The following is a 27,100-nucleotide window of genomic DNA, read 5'->3' as shown; positions in this document are numbered from 1 at the left end:
TTTCCCTCTTCTTACCGCTTAAGTGACATATTGATTTTACTGCTTTAGGCTTTTAACATATTATTTTTAGAGACGTTCAATATAGTAATGATTATAAATTGGAAACTTACCACTGCAATTTCACCTAAATTGCACTGTTAATAATTGTTTTTAAATATTTGCAAAAATTAAGTAAACTCTACAACTCCACTAAAGTTACTGCATTCGTGATGCAAGTAACATTAAGGATGCCGTGAAAAAATCAACAAGATTCCAGACTCATCATAGACTGGAGGAAAAAAAAAGACAGACGTATATCACGGCCTGCTGAAGTATAGTAAACGCAGAAAACATTTTAAAGCAACAATGTTGAAGATAGATAGGTATTTTTGTTTTGCAAATTTGCCATCATTGAACAGAAATCAAGATGGAGATTTCATTGCAACTAATTAGAAATTCCTCTTTCAGGTATGTAATAAACGATCTTCGCACAAAATAATGTAGGATACACGAGCGGTATGTTTTCTTTCAATTCTCGGAAATTAAAAAAGCTCAACTACGTTTTCCTTTTTCAAACTTTTCCTCGAACATGAAAACTTCAACATACCGCTCTTGTAACGCATATTACTATTTCTGTTTTAAACAATAGAACACATGCTACTTCAATGTAATAACACCAACCATAAACTGCAGGAAAGAATGAAAAACCACTTGTTACATGAAATTCTCACCAATCCATAGCTCTGGAAAACTGCACATTTGATTTACAGTGGACATCGTGTCATCAGTTTATAGCTGGAGCTCAACACACGTATTAAGAAGAAGCAAAATAATCTTTGATATGTCAAAAATATATTAAATAAAATTTAATACGCATTTATGCCCTTGTCAGCTGTTATGACGCTATTGTTACGGTAATGATGACTTGAATTCTATATCCATATGGTCGAAAACGCAAGGACTTAATCTAAATGCAAGTAAATCGCAGGCCATCTTAATAGAACATCAAAGATCGAAGTGTGACAAACAAAATTTGCCACCGATAATTGTAAATAATACTACTATTCCATACAGTACGACTGTACCTAATCTTGGTATTTATATGGATTGTCACCTGGAATGGAATGATCAAGTGAATCACACTTCCAAAAAAATATTTTCCATTATTCACTCATTAAAGCGACTGAAGCATTTTCTTCCTGATAAATTAAAATTAATCCTTGTACAAACACTCGTGATGCCACACTTCGACTACTGCGATATTATATTAAGTAACCTAAATGCAAATTTGAGCAACAGGCTACAATGTGTGCATAATGCGTGCGTCCGTTATATTTGCAATATTCGTAAGTATGATCATATTTCCCCGTCTTTCCAAACTCTGTCCAAACTAAGCGATCGACGAGCCCTGCATTCTCTTGTTCTCTTATTTCAAATTCTGTGCACCGCTACCCCAATCTATTTGGCTTCTCGTTTTCAAAATTTATCCGCATATCATCAGCTAAGTACAAGATCTCATCATAACAATTTACTCATTATACCTCACCACAAGACATCGTTATATTCTTCATCTTATACAGTTTCAGTTGCTATAAATTGGAACTCGCTACCGAGTGATATAAGGGGTTGTTGGACAATAACTTCATTTAGGTCAAAATTACATAAATTCTTACTTAACAGATTAATTGCTGATTAATATTTGTTACTTATAATGAAACTAACATCTGTCCATTCTTATTATTATTATCATTAATTTCTCTAAATAGATTTACAAAACCTCTAATGGCAATTACATTAATATTCTCATTATAGAAATAGAAATATATATATATTCTTCCTGTAACACAGTCCTAGTAAGTTATATTAAATTAATTTTCATCATTTTACTAGCTATCTCAAATACTAAATTAATTATAATTCATTGAATTAAATTAGCTCATAAATTAAGTTACTACTTTACCTTATAGATTTATCTAAATTTAAATAAATATGTAGTAAAGAATATTGCTGGAGAACCTTTTAAGTGTAGTGTAAATATTTGTAATTTAAATTTATGTATTGTATTGATTAAGGCTGGTTGATTGGAAGAGAAGGCCTTATGGCCTTAACTCTGCCAGTGAAAATAAAACATTATTATTATTATTATTATTATTATTATTATTATTATTATTATTATTATTGTTGTTGTTGTTGTTAAAGTTCTAGTACACGAGGTTCTTAAGGGGAAAGAATGATTAAATATGGTGGAAAACCAGTAAATTAGTTATTTATTTTTTGGTTTAAAATAATCTTTGACAAGTGAGAAATATATTACGTAAAATTATAATCTGAAAATTCATCATCAAGACATCAATTTATTTTTTATATATTCCTATTTTTATGAAATCCTTACCTGTATCCTGTGGAATTTGCAGTGACAGTAGCTCTGATGATCTGATTTGCGATATTGCAGCCATACTCCAGGGTAGTAACGTCTTCGTAAATCACCATAGAAAGGTTTAGTCATCTGCATTTTTTCAAAATCTACCTGAAAAGTTAAGAACGAAGAAGTTCGTCCTTCATACATACAAGAAATTGTACACCAACATCATATAACAGCTGTTATGTAGTAATGATAGGTTTTAAAACTTACACAAAAAAATAAATTTAAATAAATAGAATTAGTTGTATGAACTGACAAAGAGAGGATGCACTGTTAAGATCGACTTTCGTGATACTGTTTGTGAAGGATGTTAAATTACATGAAACGAAGTAAAGCAAAATCAAATTTTATAATGCTCGGAGGTTGTCGAGTTATTGTGATCTGCTGATCTACTAACCTTCCTGCTATTACGGTACACAGTCAGGTTACCACAGTAGCTTAGTGCATATACAATTGGTAATGGAGAAATTCTAAGCTCGAAACCAGTGGCGGCTCGTGAACTTTTGGACTGGGAGAGCTGCAGTAGATTTCGGTACATACAAATTTCACTTCTTGATACAATTACTAATAAGTATAGGACAAAAATAAATGCACTACATATCGAAAAACCAAAACTCCCTGACTTAGTTGGAAGATGTCTGTGGGATCATTTGCTAATCGCTAAGAAAAACTAATACCATCGATTTCAGTCTGAATTTCAGATCGGCAGACACTCAACTTACAATCTACCAGTTCATTCTGAATTGTCTTAGAATAACCTTAAACAGTGGCATGTTCCAAATGATTTTTGAGAGGCTCGTTTAAATTGCTCATGAACTGTAGCAACCCACGAAACACATCAGGGTTCTTCGAATCGTTTTTTCATCATGTCCCCTAAGGGGAAGTTCATATTGGCCACAAAATTTCATACAATCAATTTTTTTTTTAAATAATTTCATGATTTTTTTCTCACTTCTTGATTATGTTTGAGAATGTTTGTTCTGTTCGCTTCACTTAATTGCACAGCAGTATTAGTTTTGCGTAACATAGCCAACGAAAAAACATTTTTCAGGTGAGACTGCGAAGATTCGTGCTTTTTAATTTTTAGGGGCAAATGTCTTAAATGTGTCACACCGTTCCTAGTCCATGCAGTATCACCACCGAAGAGGAGGCAAGGAAAACAAAATACAGATTTTTTTTTTGTTCACATCCACGTAACCACAGATGCTTAGCGTAAATTTCATTGTTATACTTCCTTACATATATGCACTATTTCGGCTGGATGAAGCTTAAGTAAGATTTAAGTCGGGTAATGGACGACCCTTTAAATTCACTTCATTACATCAATATTCTCCGCAAGGGAAAGTTGAGAAAAATAAAATTAATATTCTGTAATTCACACACACTCATGCTTGCACATTTGCACTGGTTAAGTTACGGTACTAAAACGTCACACCAAAGCAACACTCAGATATACTGATGGTCAACAATTTTCTAAAACTGGAAAATAAGTCTCTTTCGTATTTTACGTGCAATATCAAAAGGATTCTACTCGTGCAATCATTTTGAGTTAAGGCAAATATTAGGTTCTGCTGGAGGCTGGATATATACGTAATAATAAGGCAAAAGAGAATATTAATTTCGTTATATTAACTCGATAAGATTCTACAACAATAAGTATGTGAAAAGAAAAGAAAAATTTTGTCATTAAGTTTCAAGGGAATAGAGAATCCATGTGACGCAGCATTACAATAGCTGTGTGGGAGGAGAGGAAAGATCCCTTGTGGCCTGGTTCTGCAACCACTGCAGCGAAATATGGGTTTTAAACAGCGGCAGTTTCCCTCTGCTTCCCTTCACCTCTCTACCCCCTGACCAAGCAAGACACACTCTCTATGAGCTGACCACCCTGCAGATCCCAGGACGACTTTGAATGCAGTGTCAATTCCAATACAGTCGACGCGCAAAAAGATTATGCAAAGATAATAGTACATATTCCTGGCCAGATGAAATATAGAGCAATTTACCAATAAAAGCCGTAACAGTTCTTCTACAAATTAAAATAAATATTATTTTTATTTTCCTGTCAAAGCAGGGAGTGCTGCAGCTCCGCAGCTCTTATGGACGGGCCGCCCCTGACAATTCGAAAGAAGGTTCTGCAACTTGGTTCAAGGAACACAACTGAAATAAAAATATTAAATGTTGAACAGTATATAAAAAAGTTCATGTGAGGTCAAGTAGCTTCATTTCATCCGAAAACCAATATCATCCAATCCAATCGAATATAAACTAAACCGTCTAAACTATAAAAAGAAAAATGAAGCTTCATTACCGGTATACAATTGATCTCGATTTCTATCGCAAAAAATTGTACTTACATGAACATAATCCTTCATCTGAGCTTTTTTCTGGTCCTGTTTCCATTTGTCCTCTATCCACGATGCCAACTCAAGCGTGAGCAATTTCCAACGATGAGCTACCATCACCTCCCACAGAGCCGATGAATCAGACATGCTAAGATAAGCAAGTTCTTTCCCACAGTTGTTCGATTCTAGCGCCTGCAATAAACATGCATTAACCATATTAAAACGAACATTTCAAGGAAAAACAATAAGTAGTAATATCTTCTAAGCTAAAACAGAAGACAACTTTTAAAAAGTCGTACAGAATTTAAATATTTTAAAGTTACACTGTAGAAGTTAATATTATAATTTCAGAAAGGGGGACAATAGTAATAGCTATTTAGGCACAATTAAAAAAAAAACAATAATATCAAGGACAATACGACAGATCATATTCATACCTTTAAATACATTTTGAAGATATCGAAAACTTGCGAGACAATATGTAGAAATGCAGATTGTTAATAAAATAAGCAAGTAATACACTTCCATTCTCAGTTCATTTATGAAAAAAATTAACAAAATTTCTTCGAAATAAATCAGGTCAGTAGACATTTGGCGAAACACAACATAAAATCAGGCAGTTTATCTCCACGTAAGATCTCGAAATTCAAGCATATTGTGAAGAGCTCTGGATAGGGGTGTACTGGGTTTAAACCCCTCCTCCCTGAACGTTTTGAAAAAAAATTATGTATTTAGATTTGAGTATTTTTTTTTATCCATAATCGTTTTCTCTTCTCTAATTTTTCACTGTCAGAGTAACAAAATCTACATCGACATAAGGCATAATCCTCCTATCCCTCCTTCAATATAATCCCTTTGCTTGGTGCTGCGGCACGTTTGAATTATAACAATGCTATCTTTATTATAAAGACATCTACCACCTAGTACCGACCTTGTAATAAAATGAAGCTGATACAATATGAAATTTAACTTGTTGTGAAACATATTGAAAAAATTGTTTTGGCAGTTCTGCACTGCAGATGTTAAATACTGTGTATTGTCGATTTTAAACTCATTTTAAGAGCGGTATTCACCCGCTCATTAATTTGAGTTCTGACTTTATTGTGAAATGTTAGTTTAACATTTTGTGCATTTGACAGTTCATATTTTTAATATAAACTTCACATTATCGTTCAGGGTTCTTTGATATGTCTAAGCAACCGCAAAGCTTAATTTCACAATTTTTTTAGCAAAAAGTCGTGTAGTGATTCTCGCGAGACTAGTGAAAATTTCACATTGACAAATGTTTCTTTGTGGCCGCAGCATGAATGTTCTTTCTGTGAAAAGCAGCTGATGATGATGATGATTATGACGATAATGATGATGATAATGCTAATAATAATAATAATAACAACATTTTAAATACCGATAATATAAATTGTAAACAATTTTAATAATGTTCCCCTCCCCTTGACAAAATTCTGGCTCCGGGAATTTATAAAATATCTAGGTCAAATTGAGGGGCATTTTCACAAAACTCGTTATCTACATGTTTTTCGATTTTGAGGTTTTAGCGTATCCTTATGTTTTTGGGTCAGGAGAATCCAATGTTGCTATCAGAATTAAGCTAAAGTTGGTAAGTATATCAGTAAATTGATCTTGAAATAAAAGAGATTTTTCAAAACTCGGTATCTACAGTTGTGTATTTTAGAAAAGAGTTGTCTTGAAAAAAAGAAGATTTTGTAGATAACGAGTTTTGTGAAAACACTCCTCAATTGGACGTACCATCAAGACATGCTCACGACACAGAGTACAATATAAATTTATAACATGTATATCTTAAACTACTACTGATCCTATTTCTTAAGGCAACTCTGCATTTCAGAAACAAATTCAGGAATTTTGAATGAAGAAAAATATTTCAAGTAATATGTACTGTGGATGACAGACTATTAGAATGTGAACATAGTAAAATACAGTTTCAAGAAATTTAAGTATTGTGCCTATTAAAAATATCTCTTTTTAGATATAAATGATTTTACTTTTTGCAATGACAGGACATTTAATTTATCCTTATTTGTACCAAGTCTATGATCGTGGCTTATAGATATCGCTAGTATTGAGAAGTGTAGAGCACTTAGTTCGTCAGAGAATATTCAGTATGCACCAAAGGTATTGGATCTACATTACACTATGAACGAACGTACAAACAAATGAATGAATAAATTATTGATGATTATTATTATTTGTTGGGATATCTCAGGGTAAATGGAGTACCCAGAGAAAACCCCTGTGTTGCCTGAACCACAGGTTTGCTCAACACAAGTTATAAATTCAGGATGGAGCAGGATATGAACGTGGGCCTTCTGGCTAATAAGTCAAATGCACTTGCATTGAGCCGTGGCAGTAGACAAAAAGCCTGTAGAAACATTTGTTGGTACTATTCATTAATAGACTTACTAGGCCCACACCTGTGGAGTAATGGTCAGCGCGTCTGGCCACGAAACTAGGTGGCCCGGGTTCGAATCCCGGTCGGGGCAAGTTACCTGGTTGAGGTTTTTTCCGGGGTTTTCCCTCAACCCAATACGAGCAAATGCTGGGTAACTTTCTGTGCTGGACCCCGGACTCATATCACCTTCATTTCATTCAGACGCTAAATAGCCTAGATGTTGATACTTACTTACTTACTTACTTACAAATGGCTTTTAAGGAACCCGAAGGTTCATTGCCGCCCTCACATAAGCCCGCCATCGGTCCCTATCCTGTGCAAGATTAATCCAGTCTCTATCATCATACCCCACCTCTCTCAAATCCATTTTAATATTATCCTCCCATCTACGTCTCGGCCTCCCTAAAGGTCTTTTTCCCTCCGGTCTCCCAACTAACACTCTACATGCATTTCTGGATTCGCCCATACGTGCTACATGCCCTGCCCATCTCAAACGTCTGGATTTTAAGTTCCTAATTATGTTAGGTGAAGAATACAATGCGTGCAGTTCTGTGTTGTGTAACTTTCTCCATTCTCCTGTAACTTCATCCCGCTTAGCCCCAAATATTTTCCTAAGCACCTTATTCTCAAACACCCTTAACCTATGTTCCTCTCTCAGAGTGAGAGTCCAAGTTTCACAACCATACAGAACAACCGGTAATATAACTGTTTTATAAATTCTAACTTTCAGATTTTTTGACAGCAGACTGGATGATAAAAGCTTCTCAACCGAATAATAACACGCATTTCCCATATTTATTCTGCGTTTAATTTCCTCCCCAGTGTCATTTATATTTGTTACTGTTGCTCCAAGATATTTGAATTTTTCCACCTCTTCGAAGGATAAATCTCCAATTTTTATATTTCCATTTCGTACAATATTCTGGTCACGAGACATAATCATATACTTTGTCTTTTCGGGATTTACTTCCAAACCGATCGCTTTACTTGCTTCAAGTAAAATTTCCGTATTTTCCCTAATCGTTTGTGTATTTTCTCCTAACATATTCACGTCATCTGCTAGACAAGAAGCTGATGTAACCCGTTCAATTCCAAACCCTGCCTGTTATCCTGAACTTTCCTAATGGCATATGCTAGAGCGAAGTTGAAAAGTAAAGGTGATAGTGCATCTCCCTGCTTTAGCCCGCAGTGAATTGGAAAAGCATCAGATAGAAACTGACCTATACAGACTCTGCTGTATGTTTCACTGAGACACATTTTAATTAATCGAACTAGTTTCTTGGGAATACCAAATTCAATAAGAATATCATATAATACTTCCCTCTTAACCGAGTCATATGCCTTTTTGAAATCTATGAATAACTGATGTACTGTACCCTTATACTCCCATTTTTTCTCCATTATCTGTCGAATACAAAAAATCTGATCAATAGTCGATCTATTACGCCGAAAACTGCACTGATGATCCCCAATAATTTCATCTACGTACGGAGTTAATCTTCTCAAAAGAATATTGGACAAAATTTTGTACGACGTCAACAAAAGTGATATTCCTCGAAAGTTACCACAGTTGGTTTTGTCCCCCTTTTTAAAAATAGGTACAATTATGGACTCCTTCCATTGTTCTGGTACAATTTCCTTTTCCCGAATAGCAAGTACAAGATTATAAATTTCGCTATATAATGCCCTTCCACCCTCTTGTATCAATTCTGCTGGAATTTGACCGATACCTGGAGACTTGTGCTTTAGATGTTGATACAGCGTCGTAAAATAACCCAATAAAATAAAAAAAATAGACTTACTATTAGCAGTTATTGTTAACACTTACCAATGACACACCAACACCACTAAGTGACAAAAACAGTTCCAAAGTGCTCTTTTCTGCATCAATGTTGCTTCTTGCTTGGTAAGCTATTCTTTCATCCTGAGTGAATAAAAGAACTCTCTGAGGACCTTCCAGATAGCTCACCCAGTACACTGTCACTTTATCTTTTCTTGTCTTCTTCAACTGCTGCAACAAGAATGTACTGCCCTGTAGAACAGAGTTCTACATTATTCACTAACCTGACATTAAAGTTACTTAAGGAAATCCAATCTCAGAATTCATTCAAATTCCATGCTGCGCTCAAAATAATCAAGCAAGCAAGATAATGCAGGCTGCTCTACGAGTATTGGTATTTCCGAGGTTCGTTTGAAGGTTCTAAGTTTATGCACGGAGTAAGGTGTAAGAAGAGGTGAATCTAACGAGCTATGAACTAAGTCTCTGAGGGAGCTACTGTAAACTTCTTGAACAAACGACTTCCTACTTCTCGCAAAAGACAAAAAAAAATGTGCCAGCCAATTCATATGGGAATTAGGCACATAGGCCTATATGAAATATTATAATTCTTATTTCATAAATAACATTACAATATTTTGTAGTCCTTATATCAGAATAGCACAAAACGATAATTAATTTAAATTCGGTTCAGATGACATTCTTTTATACGAAGTGAGCAGTTTATCTGTGAAATGTGACCATGGTAGAACTCTAGCAGAAGATTAGCTTAGCTTTGGCTGACTTTTCGGGTGGAGGGGAGCTCTGCCAAATGGAATATGTGAGTGGTGAGTGGTGTTTGTTGGTGAATGTATATGATCTGCATCCTAATCATTGGTGCTACAGTTTATGGCAGGCCTTGAACGCCCCTACAATGCGTTTCCATTCATTCCTATCTTCCGCTTTCCCCTTCCACCCTTGTACTCCAATAGGTTCTTTCAATTTTTTTAAGGAAAATAAAAAATTAAGGGTAGATGAGTATCTTATTATGCAAGAAATTTATAAAAAATTAAGACAAACAGTTGCAGCATCTCCTTGCATGACATGAGTGAGTACATAACTTTTTAAAAATAAAAATAAGTAGTATTTTGTTAGAGAGTCACTCTAGTATCGCAGGTTTAACCGCGAAATCTTGTTGCTATAGTCGCGACGCTGTTATTCCCGGTGTGACTCCTCCTCTTTGCTTAAGTCTTAGGAAGTCAAGGCTCTATAAGTCTAGGTAGGTAGTATCGTTCGCCATTTTTGTTCTTTCGTTGCCGAGCTACCAGATGAGGGATCTATTTGCCACACCGTTAAACATTATCATGTCGTAGTTCCTATGATAATAAATCAAACGCACTGTAATTCGGCAAATAATGTCCTCGTGTGCTTTCTGCAAACGCCAACGAAAGGGCCAAAATGGCGTGCGATTATATATTAAGTATTTATCCAGCCTTAGGAAATGCTTAACATTTTCAGCAGCGAATCACAAGATGCACACATTTAAATGTAGCCGACCTGCAGCGTGATTGGCTGCCAGAAATTAGAACGACGGGACTATAGCTGGCCGAAAGTGTACACTCCATGGCCCAGGAACTCCATGCTGCATTCACGTTTCATAGATAATCCGCTCACTCAATACGTTTAAGTAAGTAGCAGTGTTAAATGAAGTGATATAGACCAATGTCTCCAAAATGTTTAGTTTAAAGTATGAATAACCGTAAAAAGTACCAGTAATAATAACGATTATTTGTATAATTTTTTTATATATCGAAAACTTCTTTACATAAAAATCATCTGCAGGACTTACTCGCATAAAATTAAGATAAAGTTAGCTGATTAGAGTATAGAGCAAAAAGTAACTAAGTGCCGCAGATTGAATTCAATTATCATGCATCTTCTCGTTACATCTGTGCTGCAGGAGTTAGCTGCTATATTTCTCTTCGTACTATTTTTTTCATGCTGCTCTTGTTATTAATAAAATAAGCATAATTTAGCTGAAAGCTTAAGAATGTAGAACATGATATTTAGAGTAAGTTAAGATATAATACCTGTGGCTTTTGCTCATCTGATTCTGTGTCATCACTGCTGCTGCTGCCATCTTGTACTGGAGACTTTGGGGATATTCTCTTGAGACTTGCTGACAGCTTAGCAGTAACAGTCGGTGTGCTTGTTACAACGCACGGTTGCTTCACAGTGTGAAAACTAACTCGTTCTTGTCCATAGCCATCCTAACAAAGTATGTACATTAATTAAATATTGCATTCGAATTCCTAAATCGTGAAAGTGTATGCAAATATAAAGCATTTTGAATCTTGCGTAACTATTTTTAACACTTGAATATAAATAATTGATTAACTGGCGAACTTACTCGTGTTAATTATGTAGGCATGTGCGGCTTACAGCTGTTTCGGTGTTACTTGACACCATCTTCAGAGCTTTCTGTGTCTCGGCGCCATCTTAACTTCGCTGCCTGTTGTGTGGGTGTGTTCGTGTAATGAGGAGTTGCATCAAATAGTGTGTGTGTTCTGAAATTGATCTGTGTGTTGAGAATTGATTAGGGTGTGTTTTGATGTTTCAACACACTAGAACAATATGAAATATACAGACACACTAAAACACACCCTAATCAAATTCTCAACACACAGATCAATTTCAGAACACACACACAATTTGATACAACTCCTCATCACACGAACACACCCACACAACAGGCAGCGAAGTTAAGATGGCGCCGAGACACAGAAGGCTCTGAAGATGGTGTCAAGTAACACTGAAACAGCTGTAAGCAGCACATGCTTACATGATTAACACGAGTAAGTTCGCCAGTTAATCAATTATTCAAATATAAAGATTTATTTTCTTCATTTATTCATCCATTCATCCATATTCACCCACCCACTGAATTATGCATGAATATTAATTCATTGGTAGGCCTACTTACTTTCCAGAACTCTGCAACATATCCCTTCGATTTCTTGTTATATACATTCCAAAGGAGTGCCCTTTCCTTCGAGGGGTCATCCCAAGTATATAACATTGATTGATAAGGGCTTAAAAGAGCTACCTGAAAGATGTAACATTATACGTACTATCAAACATTATAGTACATTATGCAACGAGCCTATAATAGTAGTAATTAAGACGCGAGTATGTTTGTGAAACGAGCGCAAGCGAGTTTCATAATTTTCATAAGAGCGTCTTAATTACCATTATAGTCAAGTTTCATACGACTTTTATGCTCGACCATATTTATAACTTGAAATTATTCATAAGTATTCATGTTATTCTTATCTGACTGAGGAGCGGAACTGACCTTGTGCAATACCTCGTAAATTGTGAGATGTGCGCAGACGCGAAAGTATTGATTTTTTTCCGAGAAACAAATGTCGACATTGACCTTGATATAATCTAGAGAGTAAAATAAACATTAATCTTGATATAACCTTGAAATTGAATTAGACATTGAAAAAAGAGATGACAAATTGAATTTATTTGGATATAATTTACAGTTAACGCTAATTATTATAGTAACAGAACTGACTTTATTTCAAATATATGTGATTTATTGATTTATTGTTGTCTTTCGATTGTATATCCGAGAATAATCGATACTTGCGCTTTCATATTGCTACAATGGTATTTTCTGATTGGTGGAACATTTGAACTTTAATGAACAGGTGTACTTTAATGACGTCCATTAAAGGGCTGCTACCAGGTGTATAATTACTACATTTCGTCATGGTCGAGCATAAACATTATTAAACAATAATAAAATAAGTACCATTACATACAGTAGAGTCACGATTATCCGGACAATATGGGCCAAGGGAAATCCGGATAATATGAAGTGTAAGAGTGCTATGTGATTTTTGATCCTGTAATCTTAAAGGGACAAAGGTCGGTCTCAGTAATGTAGAAAGACGTTACTCGTATGTACATAATAAAAGAGTTTTTATTCATAATACAGTACAATGTGTAATTGACTTTAAAAAACTTTGTTATTGTTCATTACTGTATATATGTACACTATTATGATTAAAAAAAAACGATCCAGTTAACACGGAAGGCCGGATAATCGAAGTTCAGATAATCGGACTCTACTGTACTAGATCAGACAGAATACTTCTGATTAAAATAAATCAGAAAGCATACGAGACTGATTATGCAATAAGTAATTCCAATATAAGAATGCGTCTGCAGGGAGAAAATGTTTAAATTTGAAAGCATTCAGGAACTGACATCAATATCAACTCTGGGTACAACCTACTGTCTGTTAGTGAAAAGTATCGACATAATGCAACTTCAAAAGTATATAATGCAGGCTATAGCACTGAATGAAGTTTCCTTAACTTTGTGTATACTTACTTACTTACTTACTTACTTACTTATTGGCTTTTAAGGAACCCGGAGGTTCATTGCTGCCTTCACATAAGCCCGCCATTGATTCCTATCCTGAGCAAGATTAATCCAGTCTCTACCATCATATCCCACCTCCCTCAAATCCATTTTAATATTATCTTCCCATCTACTTCTCGGTCTCCCCAAAGGTCTTTTTCCCTCCGGCCTCCCAACTAACACTCTATATGCATTTCTGGATTCGCCCATACGTGCTACATGCCCTGCCCATCTCAAACGTCTAGATTTAATGTTCCTAATTACGTCAGGTGAAGAATACAATGCGTGCAGCTCTGCGTTGTGTAACTTTCTCCATTCTCCTGTAACTTCATCCCTCTTAGCCCCAAATATTTTCCTAAGAACCTTATTCTCAAACACCCTTAATCTCTGTTCCTCTCTCAAAGTGAGAGTCCAAGCTTCACAACCATATAGAACAACTGGTAATATAACTGTTTTATAAATTCTAACTTTCAGATTTTTTGACAGCAGGCTAGATGACAAAAGCTTCTCAACCCTTAACTTTGTGTATAACAGTATTAAATTAATTATGGTTCTTATTTACATTACGTAAAAACATTATTGTGATTGCGCAATATGCTGGAGCTGGTCGTGTTAATGGTGTCTAGCATGATTGTGATGGCAGGAGTAGATATTAATAGACTAACTCACCTGCCCGAGGTCCTGTTGATGAATCTTGAGGAACAGATCTTCACACAAGTTGTCTACACGTACAGGGGCATCGCCTATTCGATAGCTACGGAAAGTTATTGTGAAGGGTTGTTCACCACCTCCATTCACATCCACACAAATACCAGCCTGCTAACATACAGTTCACAATGATCTCTAGTTAAAAATTTGTTATTCAAAGTACACATTTATAGGCAGTAAAAATACACCTTTCATTTAACAAATGTTGTCCTGGAATGGATTTTTAGCTTTAATGCCCACGTTTTACGGTGAAAAGAAAAGATAGGCATTTTAGGAAATGTCCTCAGTTTACTCATAAGTAGAGCTCGGAAGTTGATCTAAAATCACAGAAAAATGACCACGATTTTAATAGTAAAATAGAAACAAAATTGTTTATTTTCATCTATGGATAATACATTGTCACCAAACTCAGTCACTTAACTGTCGCAAAAAACTTCGTCTGCTTTGTTTTACTTTCGGAATTTTTATGTTTTCACTTGTGAGATATAATACGTGGTACATTCATTAAGTTCTGAGACTGAGGGCATAGTGGCGGTGTGGTGCACTAGAACGGATAGGTGGTGCCGTGATATGGTACCTTGTCAGTTAGTCTCTCGTCCCAGCATCATACAGTTACGTGCATATAGTGTAAGCAGAACTACGGTCATTGTTGTGATGGTGATTTGAATGCACACGTCGGAACTCGAGCATGTTGCAGTTTGAGCAACGGGCAAACGTCACGTTCTGTCAGAAATTAGGCGAAACTGCTATAACCGATCATAACTGGAGACGAAACATGGTGTTTCCTTTACGATCCGCAACTGAAGCGACAATCCGCCACCTGTAAAACGCCATTATTTCCACGACAGAAAAATCCGCAACAAGACAGGTCAATAGGCAAGGTGATGCTTTAACAGTTTTTTTTTATTCAAATGGAATTGTTCACATAGAATTCATCCCACAAGTGAAACTGTAGACAAGATCCTCTACAAAGAGATTCTTGGCCGTTTACGCAATTCAATTCGTCGTAAGCGTCCTGAGCTTTGGCATAGGAAGAATTGGCTGTTGCTACACAACAACGCCCCTGCACATCGCTCCATCCTTGTCTAAGAGGAACTTGCAAGGCAACAGGTCGCTGTTTTGCCACACTCTCCGTACTCACCTGATCTCGCACCATGCGATTTTTTTTCTCTTCCCCCTCAAGAAATCAATCCTACGTGGGCGTAATTTTTATGCGGCCGAAAAGGTCATGACTGCCACAAGAGAAGCCATACGGCGTCTTCCTGCCAACATCTTTCAGCAGTGCTTCCAGCAGCTACACCAACGTTGGCAGACGTGCATAGCGACCAACGGCGACTATATTGAGGGAGGATGTCGATCTGTTTAAGTGTACGCCGTATCACGCGGCATCTTCTGAGATATCCAGATTCTTGTGGGTGCCTACCCTTCAGGCGTCAGTGTCAGAACTTAATGACTGTACCACGTATGTTGGCTGAAGGCACTGCGGCTGCAGCATTTGTTCTGTTGTGTTGGATGGGGAGAAGCACGCAACACGTGATCAGGAGTCAAGGTTGATGCAACCATAAGGAAAATTCCTGTATACATCTTGATTACACAACTTTTAACACTATATCACTTTGGAAAACGCATTATGTGTCTTTCACGTGTTAACAAGATAACATAAAATTTAACACGTGAAAGACACATAATGCGTTTTCCAAAGAAAATTCATGCATGATGCAATCAAATTGCGTAAGCAATCTCCAGTATGTTCTCGAATATGCCGAAGACTACGACCACACTGTAAAAAAATTTCTGTTCATATGCAGGAAAAGGGCAAAAATACAACAAAAAGTAGAACATTTTCTAAAAAATGACCAACAGACAATAAAGAACCGAAAAATGCAAAACAAAAGTTGGCTAGACTGCCTCCGTGGTCTGTTGGTAAGCATGCTGGCTTCCAGATCAGGAGGTTCCGGATTCGATTCCCGGGTTCGGCTCTCGGTGAATTTTTCTTGAAGAAGAGGAATTCCCTGGGTGTCTAGAGTCTGGAAATTTGTATGAATGTGAGTGTGATTGTGAGTGTGCCGGGTTAATATTAATTAACCAATCATCACAAATGTAAAAATACATCAGGACTGTCACTGGGCAGTAACCTGAACACACGTTTCAGCGTCACATTGTTGACAAGCAACTCCATCTGTCAGCACAACCATAAAGCATCTAATAGATGCTATAGAGTTACCTTACTTACTTACTTACAAATGGCTTTTAAGGAACCCGAAGGTTCATTGCCGCCCTCACATAAGCCCGCCAGCGGTCCCTATCCTGTGCAAGATTAATCCAGTCTCTATCATCATACCCCACCTCCCTCAAATCCATTTTAATATTATCCTCCCATCTACGTCTCGGCCTCCCTAAAGGTCTTTTTCCCTCCGGTCTCCCAACTAACACTCTATATGCATTTCTGGATTCGCCCATACGTGCTACATGCCCTGCCCATCTCAAACGTCTGGATTTAATGTTCCTAATTATGTCAGGTGAAGAATACAATGCGTGCAGTTCTGTGTTGTGTACCTTTCTCCATTCTCCTGTAACTTCATCCCGCTTAGCCCCAAATATTTTCCTTAGCACCTTATTCTCAAACACACTGAACCTACAATGAAAAAAAAAAAGTTGGCTATGTTAGTTCGTGTTGAAGTGAAACGAGTTTGTATAGCATCCTGTATTTCTGTGATGTCTAATAAAAAAATATCATATTTCATCTTGATGGGGTGGTCCGAATAAATATGATAAGACTTTGTAGATAAAAAATGGAGCCCAGTTCTTGTAAGTTTAAGTAATGCCCAGGACAGCGAAGTAAACACTCAAATGAATGAAAGCTGAAAAAAGCAGCCCTCCTGTAGGAACGTTGTGCAAAATGGTTGGATGAAGAAATAAAGAAGGCAAACCTATCGTTCATCTTCCTCTACAAGAAGGCGCTAACACAACCCGAGGGCATTAAGTAATGTGTAGACAGATTTTCCAGTACAGTATGTAGATTTGGACCTAAAACAGGAAGACTAAGAGTTGTAACGTGGAATTGGGATTTAAAAGACTCGAATTCCTGAAAAGAAATTTTAATTATGAAATAATAGGCAATGTTGTCTAGTTCCTAGGCAGAAGTATGAGAAAAAGAAAAAGAAATGAGCTGTTAAGTGATTACATACTTAAAAATATTTATTAGTATTTTAAAACAATACTTACACCTTTATCCATTCGCAATACAGTCTGGTGTATGTGTGTTATGGGGAAATGTTGTGATACAAGTTTGCTGTCCCGAAATTTCACATACATCCTCATGGAGTCTGTATCAGGCCAGAAAGGAACACACTGAAACAAGAAATAAAATATATAAAATAAATGTTTCAAAAATGGAGCTAAAATACATAATGAAATTAATATTTTGGCTTATGATAATGATTTAGTTTTACTGTAAGAAAATATTTAAAAAAAATTAAGCTTTACCCATGCAATTATGCACAGTTGTGACAAAAAAAGGACCGACCCTTGTAGCTAATTTCAGAGTCACAAAACACATCCATCTTGTATAATTAATTGTAACAATGAAATTTATTGCATTTGTTCGATTCTTACCGTCTTTTGTTTCCTTCAGTGCCTCAAACTTACAGACGAAAAAACTTTGAGAATTTTATTTTCATCTGGCATCAATGTTACATTTCTACCTCTATTCGGCAAAGATAACTGCGTATTTTTACATTAAATAGCAGTACATACCTCTGGCTTCACTATCCATACTGAAATTACCACAGTTTGGCACAATACACAGCACAGGATTCTTTTGTATCAGCTACAAGGATCAGTCCGGTTTTTTTTGCCACCTTTCGACATGGAAAATGATCCTATAGCATGAATTTGTGTAAGTGTCGTTCGGGTTAACGTGAGATTCACATGGAGAAATAGTGAGGTTCGATGATGAAATCAAGGTGTAGCAGCGACGCATCTGTATGTCACAAAACGACATATTCCCTACGAAACCTTTATGAGCTGCTGCCAGGAAGTCAAAATGAGTACAGCAATGGCAAAGAAAGCTTTTAATAGAAAAAGGAGCATTTTCTGCTGACATTTGGAAAAATAACTAAGAAAGAGACTAATGAAGTGCTTTGTATGGAGTGTGGCATTGTGTGGGGCAGAAACATGGACATTACGACGAAGTGAAGAGAAGCGAATAGAAGCATTTTAAATGTGGGTGTGGAGAAGAATGGAACGTGTGAAGTGGACAGACAGAACAGGAAATGAAACTGTATTGGAAAGAGTGGGTGAAGAAAGAATGATGCTGAAGCTGATCAGGAAGAGGAAAAGGAATTGGTTGGATCACTGGCTGAGAAGAAACTGCCTACTGAAGGATGCACTGGAAGGAAAATGGTGAACGGGAGAGGAGTTTGAGTTTGGGACAGAAGAAGATATCAGATGATAGACGACATTAAGATATATGGTTATATGAAGAGACAAAGAGGAAGGCAGAAAATAGGAAAGATTGGAGAAAACCGGGTTTGCAGTGAAAGACCTACCCTTGAGCAGCAAACTAAATGAATGACGTAATGAAGATGACGTTCTACACGGCGCACCATGTAGACACAAATTCTGCATACATCTTAATTGAACGTGCATTTTCAACTTGAGTCTCCACAGATTGAATGTGTATGCACATAGAAAATTGAACCATATAGACGCAGCTTTAGGGTATAAAGCAAGAAGACCCGGACTATAGTACAATAAAGAAAAAGTCTGTGTTATTTCACACGATGTAATTTTTCCATTTGTCATTTGTTCTTACATTTTGTCGTTGTTCCTGCAATAACTCCTATGTGCAAAATATAAAATTTTTCAGTAGGAAGAGAAAACACATTTATTCATCCTACGGCAGCCGTGTATAGGAGACTATGAATTCTTACATTTTCGAAACAAAGAAATATAATTACATATAGGGGATTTTATTATTTGCTGTATCACTATTTAAGTTATTTAATAGAGCAAAAATCTGAAAATCGATAAATATGTCACATAGGAGTTATTGCAGGAACGAAGACGATTTGCATGTCTATGTGTCAAAGAATTTAAGGGGAGAGGATGGTATTTTTGATGAAAAATAACTAAATTTTCAAAAAAAAAAAAATTCTTTAAAATACTCTGTGATATGTGTGGATTGCATTTTTAAACTTCCTGCATTATGGATTTTTAAATCACTCGCCCACTTTTATTGTTGTTTCAGGTAAATTAAATTTTCAAAAAAATTTTTTTTTCTTTAAAACACCCTTTGATATGTGTGGAATGCATTGCATAACATTTTGTGGGTATTTGTGCCCTTATCGGATGATGAGATGTCATTTTTAAACTTCCTGCACTATGGATTTTTAAATCACATGCCCGCTTTTATCGGTTTCCAGTAACTTCATTTTTTTTGCTACATTGCCAGACAAAATGGATATAATTTCTGAACTATTAAAGATATATGCAAAAAATTTAGAACACACATTCTTTAGACTATTAGGAAACTTTTCTCTGTAACAGAATTTTGTTAATTGATTTCATTTTAAAAATACGTCTGTTTGCAAGAAAGGAAATCAGAAAATTGTTACTAAATTTTAATTGTTTATTTTACAAACGTAGGGACTAATATCAAAATTCTGTTACAGACAGTTTTTAGAACATACTTTTTCAAATACATTGCAAAAAACTGTTTGAATCTATATTTAAAAACGGTTTAGATATATCGGTTTTAGTACAATCCTGCATTGGGTATATTTTTTTCAAATTTGGGCCCACAAATATATATATTTTTTTCAAAATATTTTTATTTGGTTGAGTTTCCACAGCTATGAGCTCTCTACATACAAAAAATTAATAATTTAAACCAAATAGGAAAAAAGTTTTAAAAAATGCCATCCTCTCCCCTTAATCACGAAAAGTCTGATCAGTTTAAATCAAATTATGTAAATCTAATGATTTACTTACTTGTCCCGGAGCCAAATCAATCCAAAGATCCGCTCTCTCATTCTCTTCCATGAACCTGAGATGTTTCCGAGTGTCATTGACAACCAGGAAGTTAGGCAGGAGTGTAACTATGCGTGTCAACTGCGGACAGAGCTTGGACAGTATCACAGTGAGCAGGATGCGGTAGCGTCGTTTGCGCTCCCTGTCTTTGCATACAACGAGCCCCGTGCAGCCCACTGTGTCTAGTGAGAAAGCCGATGACCAAGACGAGTGGTAGGCTCGCAAACGGACGCAGCGACGGCGATGCTTCTTGTAGCAGAATAACAATGGCTCCTCACCCTGTGCTTCGTAAACAACGTCAGACAATGAGGCCTGCAAATACAACATAAAGTTTTTGTAATGCAACTTACAAACTTATGCATATACATATACTGTATAATGTAAAAGTGCTATTCCAAAAAAAAAAAAAAAAAATCGTAACTTCCTTTCGTTTCTACAATGTTTATAACAACATATGAAACATACACTCCCTCTGTTCAAAAATATTGTATAGAAAGATGTAAATAATTCTGTTCCAAAATATGGTACAAATTTGTTAAAGTTCTCAGTAATATAAAGCAACTTTAATACATCTTCTAGATACTCATTTGTTTCATAAATTAACATAAGAAAAACTAATAAATAAAGTACATTTCATTCTGTGTGATGTGAACTTAATAAAAGAAAAAAAGAACATTGTTTTGAGAGAGGCAAATTAACATAAAAACTGCAATAAATTACAACCTGTTTTTGTACAACTGTTAAGCCATAGATGTTCTATTCAAAATTGACTGGGTTGGTGTTATGTTTTCTGCAACAGCAACATCACAGCAGGTGCCCAATTGATTTCTGTTCATAATGAAACATTTAAATATTATAGTTTGATGCACTGCAGAAGATTAGAAACATTCTCAACTGCACTGTCTGATGAATACCACACCGCGAAACATTTTGTGCGCGCACGTGCAATAATCAAACTTATTTTGTTCGTTACTATACCATATTTTGGAACGGAGGGAGTACAATGTTCATGACAATTGATCTAGTATTTTTGACAAGATGGCTTAAAGGATTTTAGCAATTTTCAATTTTCTCATGTACACTTTTACAAAAACCAATAAAGATAAGTACACGAAATTTTGTACACTCTTACTCTATCAGATAACTGCCTGTCACGATTTTTTTCTATAACCCTTTGGTTAGCTGATTATTTTTTTAAAATCATTTTCCAATTTATTTTTCTTTAAATCCAGATGTTTGAGATGGGCAGGACATGTAGCATGTATGGGCGAATCCAGGAATGCATAATTTATAGAGTGTTAGTTCGGAGGCTGGAAGGAAAAAGACCTTTCGGGAGGCCGAGACGTAGATGTTAAATGTTATGGTTTATTTAACGACGCTCGCAACTGCAGAGGTTATATCAGCGTCGCCGGATGTGCTGGAATTTTGTCCCGCAGGAGTTCTTTTACATGCCAGTAAATCTACTGACATGAGCTTGTCGCAGTTAAGCGCACTTAAATGCCATCAACCTGGCCCAGGATCGAACCCGCAACCTTAACCGAGACGTAGATGGGAAGATAATATTAAAATGGATCTGAGGGAGGTGGGATATGATGATAGAGACTGGATTAATCTTGCTCAGGATAGGACCAATGGCGGGCTTATGTGAGGGCGGCAATGAACCTCCGGGTTCCTTAAAAGCCAGTAAGTAAGTATTTTTCTTTACAACAATAAATTTTGTGGTAATTAAAAAATATACCAACTATGAATATTTGCCTAACACTGTAATAAAATGAATATAAATTTCAGCAAGTGTGCAAACTTTCAGCAAAATCCAGTTAGTTTCTGAGTTTGGGGTGCATTAAAAAAAAAAAAAATTATTTCCGGAAAATGATGGCAGCTTAAATTTTATAATTATAAAAAAAAAGTGTGGTGGCACCATAACATTTACGACATTAATTGTTTTTGGGCACTTACTAATGAAATTTCGAAATAAAATTTTAAAGGTCAGAGTAAAATAAGAACAACATTTTTTTTTTTTTTCATCGACCATTAACCAAAATCTAACCCTACACATCTTAATTCTTACAAACAATATGTTACTTTGAATTATTTTCAAAATTTATTACTGAGACCACTGTATCACCAAGATCGAAGAAAATAACACGGAAATTTCAGTCGAAAAAAAGAGGACTCTTCTCATTTTAGTTACAAATTAATAAACACTCTTATAAAAGACTGTTCAATTCTGATTTTAAAATATGGAATTAATGTAAAGACTTGGATAAGTTTTCAATGAGAATGTTTGCTTGTAAGCTGTATAGTTATTTCCAAAGTAATACATATTACTTTAATCTTGTCTCAAAAAGATAACAACTATTCTATAATGAAGAAACAGCTTCTTCAAATGTAACTAATGTTATAGTCGCGACACTGTTATTCCCAGCGTGACTCCTCCTCTTTGCTTACGTCTTAGGAAGTGAAGGCTCTATAAAGTCTAGGTAAGTAGTATCGTTCGTCATTTTTGTTCTTTCGTTGCCGAGCTACCATACGAGGAATCTATTTGCCACACCGTTAAATATTATCATGTCGTAGTTCCTATGATAATAAATCAAACGCACTGTAATTCAGCAAATAATTGAGCGGCAAATAAACGTCTTTGTGTGCTTTTGCGAACGCCAACGAAAGAGCCAAAATGGCGGGCGATTATATTAAGTATTTATCGAGCCTTAAGAAATGAATAACGTCTTCCTCAGCGAATTACAAGACGCACACGTTTAAATGTAGCCGACCTGCAACGCGATTGGCTGCCGGAAATTAGAGAGATGGGACTATAGTTGACTGGTAATTATCTGAATGTCTGAGGGACTTACTCTGATTTGCAGTGGAAGGCCTGTCTTATTAATAATCCAGTACGGTGCATGCAGGAACACGTCACATGTTTCAGCCCGCTCCACACGAAGGCTCAATCCTAACTGCTTATTTCCCCCTTCTGTGTCGTACTCAGTTGCCATAGCTACGATCTTCTCTTCGAGGTCTGCTGTCAGGTTGAAGGAACCCATCCATGGAATTCCCAAGTACACAGGCACCTGTAAAATGATAAATACCTTGTTTGTATCTTGATGATTTCTATTTATGAAAATGTAATGTAAAATACATTTTACAGAGATGGATTTCTGGCGGAAATCTGCAAGAGTATCAAGGAATGACAAAAAAATAATGTTATGAGAGAAAAATGAAAGTGTAAGGATCACTTGTAGAATTAAAACATTGTCTCCCACAGTGCACATGCCATACATGCTTGAAGTTCAGAGCATTTGTCGAGCATTGCATGCATGCATTTCACCTCAGTCTGTTGTGAGGTACTGAAAGGATCACTCATTCCTGCGTAATGTAATATAAGATATTGTGTTTTTCCTAATTGTTTGAGAACACTGAAGGGATTACTCATTCGTGTGTAATGTAGTATAAGCTATTGTGTTTTTTTATAATTGTTTGAGAACACTGAATCGATTACTTATTCAGACATAGCATAATGAAAGATATTTTTTTTCTAATTGTCTGAGAATTATATATAGCCTATTTATTACAGTGAGTTTTTGTAGTTTTAAGCTGTGTAAGTGGAAGAAAATATCTGAGAAGATACTTCGAAAATTTCGCAAGAAAATATTAGTTAAATATTTCAAAACAATCTTCGGGGATGTCAAAACTGTATCATCACAGTACTGTAGCCCCAGAACACATATACCATACTGGTTACTGCTGTGATAGTGGTGATGGCACTATCAGATAGTAGTGGTATTGGTGTTAGGGGTGGTAGTGGTAATATTATTAATACAAACCTCAACACATATTTTATGCATCTTCAGAAGATTCAGAAAATAGATATTTGTTTTTTCTCCAGCTTCTATACGAACTTCATACTTTATTGTCGGTACTTTAATTTCAACTGCATACGGTAGCCTGTTATGGACTGCTAGTGGTGGAAGCAACCGTATTAAATAATTAGGAATAGACCGGGAAGCCCTGTTCATGGGAGCTCCCTCCATACACAGAGCCTGGAATGAAAAGAAAATCAAATGAACATAATTTAAAATTGTAATACTACAGTATATAAAAACTAGAACTTTAAAGTTAATAAATTAGTCATAGCAATTAGTCAACAAATATTTTATTTTAATTAACTAATTAAGCACACTATTTAAGACTGGAGTTGACTGAATTTAATTACAATTGTTAATATCATTGTTAAAAACTTTATTTTCATATCCTTAAAATGAAATTATCTTGTAAAACATATGAAACTCACTTTTCATTAAAAAGAATGGTGGCTACTTAAAAATTAAGGAAATCCATTGTATGTTAAGGCAGATTCAAAATTTAAATAAGACCTTAGTTCTCCAATGGATCCCAGCTCACTGTGGAATATATGTAATGAGAAAGCTGATATGTTGAACAAGAAGGGAACTAGAATAAACGTAAAAAAGAACTACAGTTTTTCATATGAGTCCATAAAACGAATATCAAAAAGAAAATTAACAGCAATTACCGGACTAATTCTTCAAGTGAACATCAAAATTCAAGATGGAACAATTTACTACATTTAAAATCCATTCCTGATCTAACACGAAAATCTGCTATGGCCATGTTCAGACTGATTACTAGTCATGAGTGTCTTACAAAACATCTACATCGAATCAGCTTATTGGACTCTGCTAAATGTTTATTGTGCAATAAAGAAGATGCCATGGACATGGAACATCTAAAAATCTGTGAATCTCTGGAAAATTTTATGGACCTTACATCTAAATATTGGGAAGAAAGAAGGAGAATGACTTCACTGTTAAATATTGAGCATTGGACACAAACACACACTTTTATTTTACTTTTAAAAAATCTTTGACGGAATTACCGTCAACATGTAGAGGAATGACGGAAACACAGACGTTAGGTCCTTTTTATAATGTCCACAATTTTAATGTCCATTACATAAAAGTCCACTACACTATGTCCATAAATATATGTCCAATGAAGTATATGAACACTTTATTTTAGTCCTATTGCACAAATTTTATGTCCACATTTTTACGTCCACTACAAGATTGTACAATACATTATGTCCATCTACAAGTTTACTTCAATTCCCTACTCAATCTCTTCTGCCTGTTCATCTTCATACAGCTTCAGATGATAACTAATAGCTTTGAGGTAAGTTCTGATGTGTCCTTCTTCATTGTAGTGGTTGTAATTCCGAACAATCTCTTCTGCTCGACTTAAATTTTGTAGGTACGATCTTTTAATAGGATGTCGCACATTCAAATGTCCGCCAAGCAATTGGATTATTATAATTTCATTATTCCTTTGGTCTTTCTTGATAAATTCCATGAATTTCCAGACCAACGCGTGATGTGTGATGATGTGTTTCTGAAAGCGGTTGTGCCAGTCCTCAACTACGTTAGTTGTTCGATGTTGTCCTGCCAGAACCTGATTATAAGTGTTCCATATTTCAGGTGCGAATCTAGGCGGCATTGCTGTTGTTCTTCCTCGAGCAGGTGTTCCTCAGATGTAAGTTCTTTCCATGTACAATGCTAAATCCATTACGTCAGGCTCAATATTATCAGCAAGGCTATCAAAAACAGCCTGAACATCTTCCAGTGGTACAAAAGGAATTGACATGAAAGTGGACTTAAATAAAAGTGGACATAACAGTCAGGGACCCCAAAAAAATGGACGCACATAAAATGTGAACATAAATGAAAGTGGACAAAAATATTAGAGGACGTAAGTCATATGGACATGGTTTCAATGGACTTAACGTCTTGGAAGCGAATGACGACATAATGACATTTTACTCTTTCTATTTCAAAAATGGACGGACGCAGCCCTACCTCTTGCTTCCTTTACACCTCAATCATTTATGTCCAAATGTTCAACTTGTAAATAAATGAAATTCTGTTTTCTTCCAAATGGACATATGACACTGAAGCAGTCTCATCCATTTCCTTTGTCATAAATTGAAAAAGCTCACCCTCACAGAAAACACTGTTGCGTCCTTTTCTTCTTTAGGAGAGCAATGGATGTCTTTGGGGGTGTTCAAATCTGAGGCCAGCTCTTGCCACCAAAGCCCTGCTTCGCTGACGTGGTAACTACTGCAATGGAAAAAATAAATGTATGTTACAGTTAACTGCAATTTGTTATCAAATGCTCTAAGTGATTGAATTTCCTTTATTTCCTTGCAGACGTTCTAGGTTGTGATGGCCTTTGCTTTTTATCTTCCAAGCATAACAACATTGTGGAAAATAATTCTGAGAATAAAATCGAAAAATGATATCAATATTCGTTTGGAATAGTGATGCAAGACAGAAGTCCTTAAATGAGAGTACATTACGCAATGAAATTCATCAGTAACTATTAGAAGAAACGTTATAGCAAAGAGACGATCGATAACAGCATGTGGGGTTGTCAAATATGTAAGTAATACACAGAGCCGTGTTTTTTGGTGCTAGCAATAAACGCGAAAAATGATTTTCAGTTTCATGTTTAGTGTTAAATGTAGTTCATCTATGACAATATTTTCACGCGAATTGTCGTAAATTTTATGTTTTCTTGCGAAAATCTTAATTTGCACGATAAACACGAAAAATAATATTTTTAATTATCTTTGTTTCTTAAATACCTAGAGTTCCATTGTAAAATTTTTTAGAGTATTTATATCTTTTTCGTTAATGTTGCCTTTTCGTTTTAATTCTCGGTCTTTAAATGTACTACCCAATGAGACATGGAATTTATTCTTTTTAGCCTCATTTTTTATATTACAGAGAATGGATTTTGCTTCTGCATTGAACTGACACATTACTTTAATCCTTTTAAAAAAATATATAGTGGGACTCCGTAATGCAGCTCATGTGGGTACCTCTTTGTTACTTGTTAGTTGAAACAACAAGTTTAAGCCCCCTCACCACGACAAGGTGAGTACCCACAAAAGAAGTAAATTAAAATCATCAGTACCAGTTGCA

The 27,100-nt window shown here is 35.7% G+C and overlaps 1 protein-coding gene across 1 annotated transcript in view; it reads right to left on the bottom strand.

Moving 5' to 3' along the window:
• Positions 1–27,100, bottom strand: part of LOC138713806 (intermembrane lipid transfer protein VPS13A-like) — a 239,265-nt gene that overhangs the window by 53,790 nt on the left and 158,375 nt on the right. The window contains exons 43-53 of the mRNA XM_069846241.1: positions 26,113–26,233; positions 23,927–24,142; positions 22,958–23,173; positions 20,067–20,417; positions 17,298–17,423; positions 14,034–14,180; positions 11,911–12,033; positions 11,018–11,197; positions 9,000–9,203; positions 4,756–4,935; positions 2,372–2,506 (exon numbers count right to left, since the gene is read on the bottom strand). Coding sequence (XP_069702342.1) covers positions 2,372–2,506; positions 4,756–4,935; positions 9,000–9,203; positions 11,018–11,197; positions 11,911–12,033; positions 14,034–14,180; positions 17,298–17,423; positions 20,067–20,417; positions 22,958–23,173; positions 23,927–24,142; positions 26,113–26,233 — 1,999 coding nt within the window. The remainder of the gene's footprint in view (positions 1–2,371; positions 2,507–4,755; positions 4,936–8,999; positions 9,204–11,017; positions 11,198–11,910; positions 12,034–14,033; positions 14,181–17,297; positions 17,424–20,066; positions 20,418–22,957; positions 23,174–23,926; positions 24,143–26,112; positions 26,234–27,100) is intronic.

The sequence above is a fragment of the Periplaneta americana genome, chromosome 14 (genome assembly GCF_040183065.1).
Source record: "Periplaneta americana isolate PAMFEO1 chromosome 14, P.americana_PAMFEO1_priV1, whole genome shotgun sequence".
NCBI lineage: Eukaryota > Metazoa > Arthropoda > Insecta > Blattodea > Blattidae > Periplaneta > Periplaneta americana.
This window is presented reverse-complemented; position numbering and strand designations above follow the sequence as displayed.